At 56.4% G+C, this 17,959-nt stretch overlaps 1 protein-coding gene across 1 annotated transcript in view; it reads left to right on the forward strand.

Annotated features, from left to right (window-relative positions):
• The first annotated feature begins 323 nt into the window (after positions 1–323).
• Positions 324–17,959, forward strand: part of LOC126159421 (serine/arginine repetitive matrix protein 1-like) — a 29,720-nt gene continuing 12,084 nt past the window's right edge. The window contains exons 1-3 of the mRNA XM_049916523.1: positions 324–1,204; positions 3,405–3,630; positions 14,994–15,722. Coding sequence (XP_049772480.1) covers positions 324–1,204; positions 3,405–3,630; positions 14,994–15,722 — 1,836 coding nt within the window. The remainder of the gene's footprint in view (positions 1,205–3,404; positions 3,631–14,993; positions 15,723–17,959) is intronic.

The following is a 17,959-nucleotide window of genomic DNA, read 5'->3' on the forward strand; positions in this document are numbered from 1 at the left end:
AGTCGTGCTGCACACTCGCGACCGGGGACGGAATTCTGGACCACTTGAGCGCTCGTTCTGACATGGGATAGATCGAGAAGAAGGAAGTACATCGCGCCGCGGGTAGGCGTATTAATCAGCGATATTGTTCGAGAATTTCTGTGCCATAGGTGTTAGGGAAGCTGCAGTCCAGGGACCCGCCGAGCCACATAGTCAAACAGACTGACTGTGAGGCCCTTGGTGGTATCCCGCGCCTGCCAGGTGTAGGGAAAGGTCACTGGCACGGAAATTGTCGAAATATAGGACAAACTCTGTAAACCGTTTCATTTCACGGTTGCCCCACTATGGGGCACCCACAAGATCGACATCCAAGCAGCGACTCACACAGTGTGGACCCGACATCTATCACGACTTCATCATCATCTCTTGCTCCATCAATGGACCACCCACCCCCATCACCATCTTCAGTCACTAGCTCGGACTCTGACAATCTTGTCATTGCCACCGACAGTGACGCCAGCTCTATCTCATCACAGGGCGAGGGACGTCTGCGGCGAAGCGGGAGGCTGCTTCAAAAACAGGAAAAGTCTGGGCAGCCCCTGCAACCCGCTATTGCGGAAGAAAATCAACTGCACACGCCACCTGCCTCAGCAAAAGAAAACCCAAAACATGTCGAAACAGCTGAACAGGTAAATCCTGTACTGCCACAACAATGCCAGGGCACAGAAATCGAAATCACGAAATCTGACCGCCCCCATAAACCAACAACAGATACTAGTGCAAACGCAGAAAGCGCAGCACCAACACCAAATGTCACCCAGAGGACGCCAGAGGGCGGAAACAGGGGACAGGAGAAAACAGGCCCAGTAGCCCCCCAGGCGCAAGGTGGCCCCACCCAAAATAGAAACCAAAGAACCAACAGAGGCCGAAGGGTTCCCCCTATCACCGTGTTCGAGACAAAAGGGTACACGACCTTGATAGGGCAAATCCAGGGAAAACTAACGGGTGCCCTCAGTACCACATACAAGGGTGATAGCATCGTATACCAGGCTACCAACCCAGACGATTTTCAATACCTCAAGCAAGAATTCAGGAAGCGCAATCTAGAATTCTTCACGTACAACGACGACCCGAAGAGTACACTGAAGGTCGTCGTTAAAAGACTGACGCCCTACTGGACCCCAGAGGACGTCAAGAACGCACTCGCCGAGAAGGGCTTTCCGGTGCAAGACGTATTCCAAATGTCTAAACCACAGACAGAAATCGATGACGCTGGAAACATAGTATCAGCGCCAAGAAGAAAAACGGCCAATTTTCAGGTCAACCTATTGAACACAGCGGAGGCTAGAAAAATATTCAAAGTAGAGAGACTACTTCATATGAAGGTTACCATAGAATTATACCAAAAACCTAGTGGGCCCACACAATGCTATCTATGCCAGAGATTTAGACATGGGGCAAACCAATGCGAACTCGCCCCCAGATGCGTTAAATGTGCAGGACCGCATCTTTCTGGTGCCTGCACAAAGAAAAGGGAGGAACCGGCCATATGTGCCAACTGTAGGGGCAACCATCCAGCCTCCTTCAGGGGCTGCCCAGAAAGACTGAAGATCGTCCAGGCGTGGGAGCGCCAGCGAGCATCAGCTCCCACAAGGCAGGAACCACTTCCCAGAATGCCACTGAGAAACCCCAACCCCCCTCCAGCTCCCCCCGTGGAAGCAGTAAGCCCCCCACCATCCCCGACACCTGCCAGAGCAGAAACCACAAGCCCTCCAAACCCTGCCCAACCCCAACAGGGTACACAACCACCTGCTCCACAACATCAACCACGCCACGTAGAAAGCCCTACTGGCAACAGGACTTTAGCCGAGGTTGTAAAAACTGGGCGCACTCCTCCCCCCCCAAATACCACTAAACCAAAGCCGCAACGATCCCCCCTCAAGGCAACTCTGCCTATTAAAAGAACCTCACCCCCCCAGGTTGTCTCTACCCCACAACACATACCCCTCCCCTCCCCAACCCAACCTGAAACAGAGAAGGCAGAGACAACACCACTGCCCTCAACATCAAAAGCCACAAATGTACAACCACCAAGAGCCATACCAGCTCAAGCCATACCCGCCGAATCCGTCCAAGCCACAACTGCACCAGCAGATACCAACAACACTATTGACATCGTCAGTGGCCAGACCACTGCACAGGAACGTTCCGTTCAGGTCGAACAGGAACAGCCACTACAGTTGCTCTCTAAGATTTGGGCGTTAATAAAGTCCCTCATTTCACCAGCCTTCCTAGAAGGCATAACCCAGCTATGCACCAAAATAGCAGCAGCCCCTGACCTCATCTCTACAATCTCAATACTTGCCACCAACATCCTACCGCTGCTCTCCAATGGCAAATGAAGCTGAGAGGCAGCATATCACCATCGCCATCTGGAATGCAGATGGCATCTATCACGACAGGTATGAGCTTGAGATGTTCTTGGATGATCATGGAATAGATGTAGCTCTCCTCAGTGAGACACATCTAACGCCAGACGACACCTTTCACGTCCGAAACTACCAACTAATTAGGACGGACCGTCCTAACAGACAAGGTGGCGGTACAGGTATCCTGATAAAACGGCGCATATGCCATCGTCAGGTACCTGTGCCAAGACTCATTAACACAGAGGCAACAGCGGTGGAAGTTGTTCTCAACAACCGCCCCACTCACCTGGTGGCAGTATACCATCCGCCAAGCACGACACTATTTCCTCACGACCTGGACGGTCTTCTGAATGGCAGTCAGAACACAATAGTAGGAGGGGACCTGAACGCCAAGCACAGGGCATGGGGTTGCCGCTCCACGAACACCAGTGGAAACCGGTTATTAAGATACCTCGATAACCATCCGGCAGTGCGGGTCGTCTCTCCAGACGAGCCCACTCACTTCCCGTATGATTCGAGGTGTCGACCGGACATTCTGGACATATTTCTGTTAAAAAATATCAATCTGGCAACCACCACAGAAGTTGTCAACAGTCTAAACTCTGATCACAGCCCCGTGGTACTCAGATTTGAGGGAGATCAGGAAGTACCCACCAACAGAACACACACAACGGTGTACACTGACTGGGAAAGGTACAAGCGACTGGTCGCCTTTCACATCCCAGACCATGCGCCAGACATGCCAACCCATGTGGAAATTGACCATGCAGTTGAGGAATTTACCAACATTATCAAGGCATGTGGAAAGGCTGCCACCACCAAAATCACACATAACTATGGGCGATCCAACCTGCCCCCAGAACTAGCACAATTAATCTCAGATAAAAACCGCACGCGCAAAAGATGGCAGACCTACCGGGACCCCCAGGATAGGAGACGTATGAATCAAATGGCCCATGAAATTCAGACCAGACTGAAACTCCTGAGGTGTTCCAGGTGGGAACAAAGTCTCCAGGCAGCTGAGAGAAACCCTGAAAAGTTCTGGGGGATAATAAAAGCTAGGCGGCAACCCCACAAAGCCAACAGACCCCTACACGGGCAGAACGGCTTGGTGTACACGCCAGAGGACAAAGCGACTGCCATGTCAAACACCCTCGAGCTCCAATTCCAGGAGAATGTCATAGAGGACGACGAGGACGAAGTAGATGCCCTGGAACAGCGGGTAGAACGACACCTCCATCGTAGACTTCGCGCCAGGTCCGACTCGACCTTCGAACTGACCAGCGAGCGTGTAGTTGCAGCTATCATCAGGCGAATCGGCACTACAAAAGCCCCTGGTCCTGACAACATCAAACCATCCTTCCTTAAGGCCCTCCCCGATCCTGCAATCTCCCATCTCACTGCCATCCTAAATAACTGTCTTACAGCACAATATTTCCCTTCAACCTGGAAGGTTGCTAAAGTAATTTCAATCCCTAAACCAAATAAAGATCACCTATTCCCTCAAAACTATCGACCAATCTCCCTGCTCAACCACCTGTCTAAGCTACTTGAAATCCTCATCCAAAACTCCCTACTACAATTCCTATCTGCCAACAATATCCTTATTCCCGAACAATTTGGTTTTCGTGCTGGGCATAGCACAACGCAACAAGCCATTCGTCTGGTGGAGCACATCTGCACAGAGAAGAGACAGGGCAATAGCACAGCTGCCATTTTCCTGGACATTGAAAAGGCGTTTGACCGGGTTTGGCATGGCGGCCTGCTATACAAACTGTCAAAGATGAATTGCCCACTTCACCTGCTTAAAATAGTTCAATCGTTCCTGGTGGAAAGGAAATTTTACTCTACAGTAGATCGAGCAAACAGCGAACTAAAACAAATAGAAGCAGGTGTCCCACAGGGATCTGTGCTTGGCCCCCTCCTATATCTACTGTACACAAATGATCTGCCGAAGGAGCCGGGCGGTAACATCGCCCTATATGCAGATGACACTGCATTATACCACAGTGGCAGGAACATCAACTATCTAGCCTATCGCCTACAACGACACCTAGACAAAGTGACAAAGTGGTGCAATCTGTGGAAGATAAAAATCAACGCAGACAAATGCCAGACCATATTATTCAGCCACAAAATAAAACGCCCCATACTGAACATCTCACACGACGACCAGGTACTACCCTGGAAAGAAGTAATTACATACCTTGGGCTAAAACTGGATAAGAATCTGACATTTATGCACCACATCAAAGAGGCCAGAAACAAGGGCTCTGCCCGGCTCTTTCAGCTATACCCACTCCTTAAAGGCAGGGGACTCACAGTACCTGCCAAGCTCAAAATTTGGAAAACGATCATTCTCCCAGCCATGCTCTACGGTTCAGAAGCGTGGAGTATGGCAGCAGATACCAATCTCAAACAGTTGGAGATCATCCAAAACAAAGCCTTCCGAATCGTTGCAGACGCTCCGTGGTACTCGAGCAATGAGGAGATCAGAGCAATGTTAGGACAGCCCTCATTCTATCATATCATTAAACAAAAATCATTAAACTTCTACCTATCATCAAACGCATCACCACACCAACTCATCAACTCTCTGGGAAGGGACGAAAACCCTGATCAGAGAGCACCAATCACCACAATCCATCGCCAATTCAGGCGATAGTCATATAAAACCACACTCAAACATACACTTACATCATCATCACTGCCGCCTCCACTAACATCATCAACCCAGGGGAGAAACGACCCCTAACCATTACCACATAACCCCCAATACGCACCACTAAGTTCCAATTCGTAAGACAGAGCGTTTTCAAGGACGCTGGCTCTTCAGACACATCAAGGGTCTATATAGACCCAGCCATTTCACTTCGCTGGGTGCCACTGTGTGGGGAGACGCTGACTAGAGCGGAGCGCTTGCTGCTGGTGTTGCTGCCGTACGTTCTTGTTTGTTTGCGATGCCGCCCAAGACTAGCGGGAAGGCCGCCAAGAAGGCTGGCAAGGCGCAGAAGAACATTTCGAAGGGCGACAAGAAGAAGAAGCGCAAGAGGAAGGAGAGCTATGCCATCTACATCTACAAGGTGCTGAAGCAGGTGCACCCTGACACGGGCATCTCGTCGAAGGCGATGAGCATCATGAACAGCTTCGTGAACGACATTTTCGAGCGCATCGCGGCCGAGGCGTCTCGCCTGGCGCACTACAACAAGCGCTCGACCATCACGTCCCGCGAGATCCAGACCGCTGTGCGGCTGTTGCTGCCTGGCGAGCTGGCCAAGCACGCCGTGAGCGAGGGCACGAAGGCGGTGACCAAGTACACGAGCTCCAAGTAAGGAGGTGGCTCTGGAATGGAAGGAGATCCTCCGTTGCGAGAGCGGCAAAACGGCCCTTTTCAGGGCCACCAAATGGCCTTTGCGGGAAGGGCGGAATTGTTGTTGTTTTTGTTTTGTTTTGTGTGTGAGTGGGTGGACGGCGGCAATAGCTACCGCTTTGGTTGCGACGCGACGGGGTGGGGTGGCCGATGCGATGAATAATTTGATTGTTTAGGGGGCGCGTCGCGTGTTGCGGGGTACGGCCACGGTGTGACGTGGAATGGAGGCACGTGCGCACAACTCGTTGTCTGCGAGGGGGGTGGGGAAGTGCGATCGGTGATGTGCCCTTTGGATGGAGGTGCCGGTTAGTTACGTGACGGGTGGAAACGAAACGCGATTGTTGGGAATGTCAGTGTGTAACGACGGCCGTTTGCGGGTCGGTTTGCACGCCATATATGGCGAGGGTGAAATGTGTCTGTAAATGGAGCGTGGAGGCGTGTGAGTGACGTTTGAATGTGAACGCGCATTGAGACACCACTGTGTATTGCATTGTACGGGCGACACGCACGATGATATGTACCTTTCCCCCGACTCTGATTTCGATAGTCGTGTCTGACTGACTGTGTCTGCTTGTGTGCGTACGACGCACGCACACCGACGTCGTCATTGAAGATGCATGCTCGCGTGTCCAGTGCAGTACAGTAGAGTAAGCGCGACGCTAGAAGACGACGGTCGCTTTGGCGAATGTGCGTACACGTGTTTGTGTGTATGTCGGTGATGTGGTCCGATCCGTCGCCTCTGGGAAACTGTCGATCGGCGCGGTACACCGGACGTCTTGAACACCCGTCATACCGTCATACCGTTGGTACACCGTCGCGCTGAGAACGGTTACCGAAAGGTGAACGAACCTCTGATCGGTCGAATGTCTGGGCAGAACGTGAGGAGAGAATGGTGGAGGAAAGGACAGAGGGGAAAAAAAAAAAAAAAACAAAAATATAGAGAGAGAGAGAGAGAGAGAGAGAGAGAGAAAACGGAAAAAAAACCAAACAAAACGGAGAAACGCAGTGTAGAGCAACGGAACGTTGCCGTGTCGGAGGTGTATTGTAGCCGCACTGAAATGCGTGTAACGGCGCGGCGGCAAGTGTCTGCCGTGGTGAACGTTACCTTTGACGGCTGAATTGTGCGTTGCGTTGCTTTGCTTTCCCGGATGTGTGTGTAACGTAACGTAACGTTCGTTGAGATGGTTCTGAGGAAGAATGTACGACAGTGCCCGTGCCGTCTATGTTCGTGTGCAAAGCCATTGTGTGTGTGTGTGTGTGTGTGTGTGTGTTGTTTTGAGAATTGCGTCCGGGAATGGCGGTGGGCGTGCCCTGCATGTGGCCCGGAAAGGCTGTTCGTTTCGCGGTAGTGTGTGGACAGGGGAGGGGCACGCGTAACGCTGCTGGCATGGCATGGCATTCGGGAGATGGGAGGGGGCAAACGAAGAAAACAAGACGCGGAGGCTATAAAGACGGGGAGGGGCGCGGTGTGGGTGGCTTGCGCTGCGCTCGGCTGGCGCGTGCGGCGTTGTTTTTGTGCAAAAGAAGAGAAAACGAATGGGTTGCCGGGAGGGGGCCGTTGTGGTGTAGCCGCAGACGCGGCTGTCAGTGAACGTGGTGAGACCGACGGATGCGGGAGGGGCGGGGAAAACACTAGAAGAAGGAGAAAAACGCTGCTGCAACCAACATAAAGTGAGGCCTTTTGTAACCTGCCAGCAACAAAACAACAACAACAAAAAAAAAAAAAAAACAAAAAAAAGAAAGGTCTATCAACATTGAATGGAAATGGAAATGGAAATGGAAATGGACCCAAGTGTAACCTCCCCGCACAAATAGTCGTAAGTAAGTGAGTGAGTGAGTGAGTGAATGATGATAAAAGTGTGCCAGAATGTTGTTAACGTCCCTAGAAAATGAACGAACGAAGATTGATGAGAAACTCGCGATAATATGATGAATGGAAATAATGAACCATGAACATCTCAACAGACATAATTGAAAACCCGCTAAACGTTGTAAGGGCAGCGCTGGCTGACCTTCGGCCCTGTGTATTCTGAAACGTCTCCCTTTGAACAACAATGTATACAAAACTGTGCTTAAACTGACACACAATATTTTGAGCGCAACGCAATCTGACTATCAAAGATCCCTGCAAAAGAATGGCCCTGAGTAACATTAAAGTACACCTGTCGGAAATCACTTACCTCACAAAAATCTTCATTACTCGAACTACTGCAATACAGCGAGCACCACTGCTGCCAGCTAAAATAAGAGATTCCAAACCACGGAGGGCACTAACTACCGATAGGGATAGTTAGCAAAGTAAAGATGTTTAATAGAGAACAACAAACAATGTATTTACCCTTAATATCATCACCAGTCATAATATATGTAATTTGAAAAGTCCGCCATCTCTGTCCGCACATGCACCAGTGCTGGCGGCTCACCCCTAACTGCGCAACGCTACGCGCTGTTCACATCCAGCTATAGCAGTTCATGACAACAATGCAAACTAGCCACAGACTGCACACAGCACAGGCAGTGATTTTCACGCGGAGCGCTACGTGGCATGACCAATATAAAAATCTAAACAAACAGCGTACGTACAAATTAGAATAAGAAGAGCAAAAGATCGTTACGTCAAAAAAAAAAACAAAACAAAAACAAAAAAGAGACAAAAGAGAAAAAAAACAAACTGCATCTATATGTGCTCTTAACTGTCGATACCTGTACACAGCGTCGTGCAATGAATGCCGGCTCACATTTAATTTTGATTGTTGGAGGAAATGCGTAGGAAATATTCTTTAAATGGAAATGAATGGTTGTACTTTAAAAAAGTTTGTTTGGAAACAAAGTATTATTGGGGCATTTTGTTGTGAAGAAAATAGTTACAATTGACATACAGTATTAGATTTGCGCAATGCAGCTTCATTACCTTACCTGTAATAACAATATGCATCGTCCCGAACGGAGACCAGAGTCGCGAGAAGAGCACGCCGCCGCCCGCTCAGTACAACCGTCCACTCGCTGATACTGTCGACTGACTACTACCTCTCCCGACCCGCCACATATAGATGACAACTGTTCCTGCCGACCCGCTACGTGCTACTAGTGTCGTGTGGCGCAGACTAGCGACGATAAGAAACGCTCTGGTCAGAGATTGTGTCGTGCCTCGCCATCGCTGGTAATGAGTACATACGTGTTTCAGCGCGCGTACCGGAAGACGCAGTGCGGAGCCAGAGACTGTGTTGTCGAGGCCGTCGACGCAGTGCATGTCGGTCGGTCGGTCGAGTGCGTGCGGGAGGGCAGAGAGGCAGCGTCGGCACGGAGATGCACGCACGGGGGCTGCGGCGTGGCGCGTTTGCGGTAGGCGCCTTTGGTGGCAACGGCCGGGACAAGCAGCGGTGTATGGTGTGGTGCGGGCCGGACAGGGGCGGAGGAGGAGGCGGCGCGACGATGGCATTGGGGCGGAAACGGGGACGGGGACGGCGACGGCGGATGTTGAGAGGCGTCACGCGCGGACCGACACAGACGCACAGATAGATAGATAGATAGATAGGTAGGAAGAAGAAGGGGCGGCTGGTGAGTGAGTGCAATTTAGGCGGTAGACACAAGAGGTCGGCACGGCATTTGCGTGATGTGGCGTTGTGACGGGGTGTGCTCGCTTGCCTCGTTTTGTTGATGCGCGCAGGAAGATGTGCAGAGCAGCGGCGGGCGGCTCGGTTCGGTTTGGCCCGGCGGGCCGCGCTGTTGTCGCGGACGTGAGCGCCCCCTGGCGGGTGGCCGGAGGCGGCGCGGCGTGTTGGACGTGTGGCTGGCGGCAGTGCACAATTGCGAGTGGCTGGCGGTGTGGCGGTTGGCGCGTCGGGCGGCCGAGAGAGAGGAGAGGTATGTGTTTGCGGGCGCCTTTGCTGCGCGGCGTCGTGCAGGGAGGGAGGGCGGGCGGGCGCCTGTCGACTGTGTGACTGTGTGTGTGTGGCGAATTGGCGGCGTTGTGCTCCGGCCGAAGGCGTCGGGAGAGGAGAGTTGAGTTGGTCGTGATGTCATGTCGCGCCGTGTCATGTTTGCGAAACGGCTGCCGAGAGGTGTGGTGGTAGCGAGCCGGTCGGTGTCGGTGCGATGGGAATGTGCGTTTGGCGGTTTCGGTGTGCTTTTTTGCGGCGTGAGAGTGGGGCGGGCGGGCGGGCGGGCAGGCTTGCTGTTGTTGGTCCCTTGTGTCTTGTGTGTAGCTTGATGGCAACGTGGAAGGGCGCCGGTTTCGAGCCGTGCGTGTGGTTGTCGACGTTGACTGGTTGGGGTGTGCCGTTGCACGTGCATGTTTGGGTCGTTGGTGTGGTTTTGGCTGGCTGGCTGGCTGTGTGTGTGTGTACGACGGGAAGGGGGAGGCGGCGGTGGATAGTGCAGTAGTTGTGTCGTTGCCACGGGCGTCGGGTGCGGCTGTGCGTAGTGGCGGAAAGGTGTCGGTTGCGGGAAGCGAGGCCGTCGTTGGCGGTGTCGCGTGCCTTCGTGAATCGAGTGGGGCGGGGAAAGGAGCAGCGTGCCGCTGCGTCGTGGCCGTTAGCCAGAGGCTGTGCTTTGATAGTTTTGTGGACGGTTCGTGCGAGGCGATTTGTTGCCTGCCCTATGTTTGTTTGTTGTTTTGGAGACGACGACTGGTTGGTGGCGTGCGCGCGAGCGAAGTGGCGGTGTGCGTTTCCCGTGTCGACTGCCGGCCGGCGACAGGTGCGCCGTCGGTGGGGTGGGTGGCCGGCACAAGTAGAGGCGGCGGCGTCGTTGCGGTGTGTTTGTGTTGTCGGCGACAGCTGTTTGTGCGGTGCGTGTGAATGGTGGTGCAAACGTGTGCTGGCGTTGAGGCTGCGACCGCGGCGTGTTGTTGGTTGACGTTGAACAGCGGCTGTGTGCGGTGGTGGTGTTGCCGCACGTGCATCCGGCCCGGCGCGGAAAGCGCAGTTGCGGCGGCCCTTCGGTGCCAGCCAGCCACGTCGCGTGAGCGGCGGGTTGCTCTGGTCGACACGTGGTGCTCTCTGGTTTGTTGTTTGGTGCCCTTTGGCCGGTGGGTGGTCCGTGTGTCTCGTTCGCGCTCGGTATCTGGTCGTGGCCGTGCTGCCCGTTTGTCGGCGTTGTCTGTGGCTTCGCTTTTGTTTTTGCGGCGTGCCGACGACCCGACGCGACCTTTACACCCAAAGTGTGGCGCCCGAAGGTGAACCAACGTCGTAATCCGACCTCGGCGCTTAAGCTCTAAGCCTAAGCTGAGCGAACCGAACCGAACCTGTAGCGTTGCGTAGCGCGAGGTGAGGTGAGGTGCGGTGAGGTCAGCCTCAGCGCCAAGTAAGCCAAGCTGTCCGGCCATGAGGTGGGTGGGTAGGTAGGTGCGGCTGCTGCGGCCACCTGACGCCCGACGTGTGTTTGAATGCTTAACCTAAGTTTTGAGGCTTAACCTAACCCAAGTGGCCTTAACCTAACCTAACCTAACCTAACCTCTGACGCCCGACGTGTGTTTGAATGCTTAACCTAAGTTTGACGCTTAACCTAACCCAAGTGGCCTTAACCTAACCTAACCTAACGTAACCTCTGACGCCTGACGTGTGTTTTGAATGCGTAACCTAACCCAAGTGCCCTTAACCTAACCCACGTCCACCGAACCTAACCGAGACGTGTGAACCTAATGTCTAACTCGTAACGCGTGATGTTGGCTGTCGTGTGTGCTGACGGCAGATTGGGTTGGTCTGTAGTTGCGGATTTCGGGTTTGCCTCGGGCGAGGGGTTGGCTCGTAAGCGGCGAGGGGCGCTCCGGCGGAGCATGTTGCTTTGCAGGCGGCGCCCGTTTTTTGCGGCGGGCACAATTGAAATTGTTGGGAAACGAACGAAAGGGCTGTGAATGTTGGCGGGCGAGAGGAGGAGGACGTGGCCCGACGGCTGCGGGCCGATCGGGAAACGGTGGGAGGGCGATGGGGCGGCGGAGGTGCGTTTGCACGGCCGTCATCGCCGCACGCCTCCGCTTGTGTGGCTGTGGCGCCGGCCGCGCTGGCCGGGCTGCCGCGGCGACGGTGTGGGGCTTTTGCCGAAGGTTTGGCCATTGTGGCCGGTCGCCGGCTGGGGCTGTGGGGGCGGCATTTGGGCGTGGGCGGCGATTCTCGGCGGGCCGACCCAGGCTGTAGCGCGCGGTGGCTGCAGTTTGGCCGTGGTTTGCGGCGCTGCCGTGGCGACTGGTTGGCGGCTGTGGTGTGGCTGTGTGTAGCCCCATCCTCGGTGGTTTGAAAGGCGCGGGTGGTTGTGGCGCAGGTGTGGGGCTGCTCCGCACAGGCTGTCGGACGTTGGGCGGTAGCAAGCGCGGGAGGCGCGGCGCGGCGGCGCGCAGAGTGGCGGCCGCTCTCTCGGCCGTCCGCGCCCGCGAGACTGCTGCGGCACCCGCCGCCACCGGCACTACGAAGAAGGCAAAGTCTGCGTCGTCTGCGAAGAAGCCGCGCGCCAAGCCTGCGCACCCGCGCACCTCTGAGATGGTGACGGCCGCCATCAAGAGTCTGAAGGAGCGCGGCGGATCGTCGCTGCAGGCGATCAAGAAGTACATTGCCGCGCACTACAAGCTGGACGCGGAGAAGCTGGCGCCGTTTATCAAGAAGTACCTCAAGTCGGCCGTGGTGGCGGGCGAGCTGGTGCAGACGAAGGGGAAGGGCGCGTCCGGCTCTTTCAAGCTTGCCGGCGCCGGCGGCGGGGCGGCTGAGGGCGGCAAGGCTCGGGCCGGCGGTGCCAAGAAGAAGCGCGCCGCTCCGGCCAGCAAGGAGAAGAAGGGCGCCCGTGCGGCCGGCGCAAAGAAGGCTGGTGGCGTGAAGGCGGCGACTGGTCGGAAGGCGGGCGCCGCCAAGAAGGCGTCTGCGGCGTCGGCCGCTCCCGCCGGTGCGAAGAAGGCGGCTGCTGCCAAGCCGGCCAAGGCCAAGTCGCCGTCGAAGGCGAAGAAGGCCGCCAAGGTTCCGACGAAGAAGCCGAAGGCGCCGCGCCCGAAGAAGGCGACGACGCCGTCTAAGGCGAAGGCTTCGCCCAAGAAGAAGAAGTAGAGGAGAAGAAGAGAGGAATGGGAAAGGAAGGGTTGGCGGTTGACTCCGTCGTCCGCACCCCCCGTCCCCGTCGTCTAGTGGCGCGCAACAGACGCGCGGCCCAAAACGGCCCTTCTCAGGGCCATCAAAGCACGTCGGGAAGGTTTTGATTGTCGTGTTTGTGTTGCGGTGTGGTTGTGTCGTCTGGCGTTTCCTGTATGCCCGTGTGTGGACACTGTTTGCGTGCCGTGGTGGTTGGATTGCGGGGGGGTCGGTGGCGGGTGCGGGCGGCGGTAGCGGTTTTGTCGTTGCGGTTGATTGTCGCCGTTTTTTTTTTTGGTCGCGGCCGGCCGACGGTTGGTTTTGTGTCATGTTGTTTGAATACTTTGGTTTGCCTGCCTGCCGTCTTCTCGGATGTGTCTTGTCTTTTGTGTGTGTGTGTTTGTTCTTGCAACGGGGGCGGGGGACGTTGAGATGTGGAAAGGGTCGGTGGCGTTGGACGTGCCTGGCTTTTTGTTTGTTTTTGTTTTTTTTTTTTTTTCTTTTCGAAACGAAGCGTCGGCCGGCCGTGTGGTTGACGGCGTCGGCCGATGGGTATTGTGCGCTTTGAGCGCCGCGCCGGGGAGGGATGATGTTGATTGTTGCGCGCGCCAGCAAGCTGGCAGAGGAGAGCGGCTGTGGCGGACGGACGGGAAGTGGAAGTGGTGTTTTGTCTTTCGTTCTGTGGTTGTGGGGCGAGAGGCGACCGACAAAGTTTGCTCGCGACGGAGTGATGTTAGTGGCCCTGAAAAGGGCCGTTTTGTTTGTTGCGTGCGTGGGCGGTGCCCAGCGGCTGGCGCGGTGTTTAGGCGCGCTCGCCGCGGATGCGGCGCGCGAGCTGGATGTCCTTGGGCATGATGGTGACGCGCTTGGCGTGGATTGCGCACAGGTTGGTGTCTTCGAAGAGGCCGACGAGGTAGGCCTCGCTGGCCTCCTGCAGGGCCATGACCGCGGAGCTCTGGAAGCGCAGGTCGGTCTTGAAGTCCTGGGCGATCTCGCGCACTAGGCGCTGGAATGGCAGCTTGCGGATGAGCAGCTCTGTGCTCTTCTGGTAGCGCCTGATTTCTCGCAGGGCGACGGTGCCCGGCCTGTAGCGGTGGGGCTTCTTGACGCCGCCGGTGGCGGGCGCGCTCTTCCTCGCCGCCTTGGTGGCGAGCTGTTTGCGCGGCGCCTTTCCGCCGGTGGACTTGCGGGCCGTTTGCTTTGTGCGGGCCATAGCGGTAGCGGTAGCGGAGCGGCGTGGAGGCGAGGTGCTGCGTCGGGTGCTGCCTTGACGACACGGGCGCGCGCCAGCCACCGTGGTGCGCTTATATGCCCTCGGTTGCGCGTGGTGGGGGGAGGGCGGGCCAGAGTCTATATAGGGGGGCTGGCGCGTGAGCTGACCACAGCACCGCTTGGCACAAGCAATTCCTTCGACGCCCTCAGCGACTCGGAAGACGAGGACCTGGCGCTGCCACCACCGCAACAGCGACAGACGCCGCCGCCGCTCGTGATCAAGTTTGAAGGACATTTTCGCGAGCTTCAGAACGCTCTTATTTGCTGATCGGCAGGGACAATTATAGTGTCAGCGTGTCAGGCGAAGACCTGCACAGAGTGAGAGTTAAGAGCAGTGAACACTTCGCAAAAGTGAGTGAGGAGTGTACCAAACGCGGATGGCACTTTTTCACTTACAGCGCCAACAGGAAGAAGCCTATTAAGGTGGTCTTCCGCAAAATACCTCGCAGCATGAAACCTGCAGAGGTTAAAGAAGACCTCGAAGAGATGGGTTATTGCGTTGAGGATGTGATTAGAATGGGACCTCATCGCACCAAAGCGCGAAACCCGCTATTCCTCGTTATTGCGGCCAACACCGCGGAAAACAGGAAGCTATTCCAGCTGAAACGAATAGGCAACATCGAGGTGATTGCTGAAGTTCTTCGTAATAAGGCGGCATATACACAGTGTTTCCGTTGCCTCGAACTTGGCCACTCCACGAAATACTGTGGCATGCCCGCTTTCTGCGTAAAGTGCGGCGAACAGCACGCCACTGAAGGGTGTGAAAAATTGGGAGTGCCGCACAAAGACTTTACACCCAAGTGCAAACTGTGCGGCGAAGAACATTGCGCCAACTACAGAGGTTGCACAAAACATAAAGCGTTTGCGGCCCGCGCACGCGGAAACGACGCACAGCAACGGCGAGTTCCGGCGGGAAACTCTCACCCACGTGGAGCCCCAGCGCCCGCCAACAGCCGGACAAAGAGAAGACGCGGTCGCCGAGGCCGCGCCACCGGAAGAGCGCATTCCGGAGCGGTCGTCAACCCCGGCCAGCAGCAGGGGAACTCCAACGCCCGGAACAAAGAACCACAGCGGCACCACAGGCAGCCGCAGAACACCGCCCCGGCAGCAAAAGGAAATGGCGGACCAGCTCCGCACGCCGCCATACTCCAGGTACCTGCGCGCCAACCCGCTGCCCCTGCAGCAGCTCACCAGGCCGTAGCTCCGCCCTCCCCGCCGCAGCGCGAGGCCAGGACGGCGGCGCAGCGGGTGGTAGCCCCGCCTCCCGCGCCCCTGCCACGGCAAGCGGCCCCCTCGGCCGTTCCTCGCACCGGCCGGGCGGACCAATCAGCGCAGCCCGCCCCGGACCAGAACAGCATGGCGGACTTTCCGGAGCCGCGATGGCGGCAGCAGCGGCCAACCACGGCTCAGCAGCGACCTCCACGGCAGCAGCGGCCAACCACGGTACAGCAGCAAACTCCCGCAGCCCTCGTCGACGCCTGTCAACAAAATGGCGGCATCCGGGAGACTGGAAGCGGCCATGTTGTCGGGCCCCGACAAGATGGCGACCGCATTGACCGCCTCCTCGACACAATGCAGCACATGATGGCTCGGATGTCCGAGCTAATGGCCGCAGTACACCAGGTACTCGCCGTTGCAACATCCTCAGCCCAGCATGCCTGAACACCACAGGAGCACGAGGATCTGCGTGTTCAACGCTAATGGCCTGAGGACGCAAGACGGCGAGTTCCGGCAGTTTCTACGCGACGAAGACATCGACATCTGCCTCGTCGCGGAAACGCACCTAAAGCCTGGCGTACGAGTCGGTGTGGCCAACTACGCCTGCTACCGATTCGACCGACCGACTGCAGGGGGCGGCACGGCTGTTTACGTCCGACGCTCCATTCGTCACCATCGTGTTCCTGTGCCGGAGCTCACTGCAATGGAAGCAGCCGCCGTTGCAGTCGACACCGTGCACGGACGAATCACGTTCGGCGCCGTCTACAGGCCTCCACGCGGTGCACTGAACGCAGAAGACGTTAACAAGCTCCTGTCCCTCCCAGGCAACATCATACTGGGAGGCGACTGGAACGCTAAGCACGCTGCCTGGAACAGCCGCGTCACCAACACCAGCGGTCGCCGGTTGCAACGTGTGGTCGAACGACACGACGCGATAGCCGTGGGACCACACGAACCGACCATCTTCCCAGCAAGAGGGCGTGAGGACGTGCTGGATTTCCTTATCCTTAAAGGAATCCGGCAACACGTAGCAGCCAGCACCCGGACGGCACTCTCCTCAGACCACCTGCCGGTAATCTTCACGCTCGACTCGGAGATAATGCCGATGCGACGACACGGACTCGACCTCAGGGGCATCAACTGGGAAGAGTACCGTGAAAACGTCGCAGAAGCATTGGAGGCTATACCCGACGTCGACGCTGAAGGCGCAGAGGTCGCACTGCAACACTTAACCCAAGCCATCACGGAGGCAGCAACGGCCGCAACACCCGCAAGGCGCCAGGCGGCAGGCGAGCACACGCCGCGCATGCTGCCACGCGCCATAAGGGACCAGATAGCTGCCAAAAACAGGCTACAACGGGAATGGCAGCTAACCAAGGACCCGAGGACGAAAAGGCAACTGAACAGGCTGCGCCGCCACATCAAGGCAGACGTAGACGCCCACAGGAACGCCGAGTGGGCCGCCAAAATTGGAGGGCTGAACATCGAGGACGGGACGGCGTGGAAGACAATGAAAAGCTTCCTCCGCCGCACTCAGCCCATCCCTCCTCTACAAGTGGGCAACAGATTTGTCAGCGAACCGGACGCCAAGGCAAACGCACTGGCGGACGCGTTCGCTGCAAATTTCACAACAATTGAAGAGCCCGTCGACGAGGAACACTTACGCCTAGTAGCGGACCGCCTTCCTGTATTTCTCCGCGAACGTGCGGAGGACGATGAGATACAGCCCGTCTCGCCGGAAGAGGTCCAGCTGCAACTTCGCCGCCTGCAACACAAGAAAGCCGGCGGACCAGATAACGTCACTAACATGTTGCTGAAGCAGCTTCCCGACGCCGCAGCACACCATCTTGCGGCAATCTTTAACGGGATACTGCGCACCAGCGTATACCCATCTTGCTGGAAGCATGCGGAGGTAGTTGCCCTTCCCAAGCCAGGGAAGGACACTCGCTTGGCAAAGAACTACCGCCCCATCAGCCTCCTGCCAGCAACATCAAAGGTGTTCGAAAGACTCTACCTGGTCCGCCTGCTGGCCCACGTAAACGCCGAGGGAATTCTCCCCGACGAGCAGTTCGGGTTTCGTCGGGAGCACTCGACGACGCACCAGCTGCTGCGACTGACGGAGGAAGCGTTCGGAGCCGTTGACCGACGTAAGTATTTCGGCGCTCTCTTGCTGGACGTGTCTCGTGCCTTTGACTCCGTGTGGCATGACGGCCTCCTGTACAAGCTTCTTGTGCAGGGGGTACCTGTGTCGCACGTGAGGCTCCTGCAGAGCTATCTGCAGGAAAGGACGTTTCACGTCCGCGCAGCCAGTGGAATTTCCACGGAGCGCCGAATACTTGCGGGTGTACCTCAAGGCTCGGTCATCGGTCCGACGCTGTACTCCCTCTACACCGCCGACCTGCCACGCACGAACCGCGTCCAGACGGCGCTTTATGCTGACGACACGGCGATCTACAGCAGCAGCTGGAGCGTCGACGTCCTGCAGCGGCGTCTACAGGCGGCCACCGACGAGCTCACCGAGTGGGCAATGAAGTGGCGCCTCGCCTACAATGGTGAGAAGAGCCAGGCGATTATCATAGCCAGTCGCCCCTTCCGCCACGACGCGCCAACAGTATCGGTGTGTGGAGTGCCAGTCGAATGGA

The sequence above is a fragment of the Schistocerca cancellata genome, unplaced genomic scaffold (assembly GCF_023864275.1).
Source record: "Schistocerca cancellata isolate TAMUIC-IGC-003103 unplaced genomic scaffold, iqSchCanc2.1 HiC_scaffold_1141, whole genome shotgun sequence".
Lineage (NCBI taxonomy): Eukaryota > Metazoa > Arthropoda > Insecta > Orthoptera > Acrididae > Schistocerca > Schistocerca cancellata.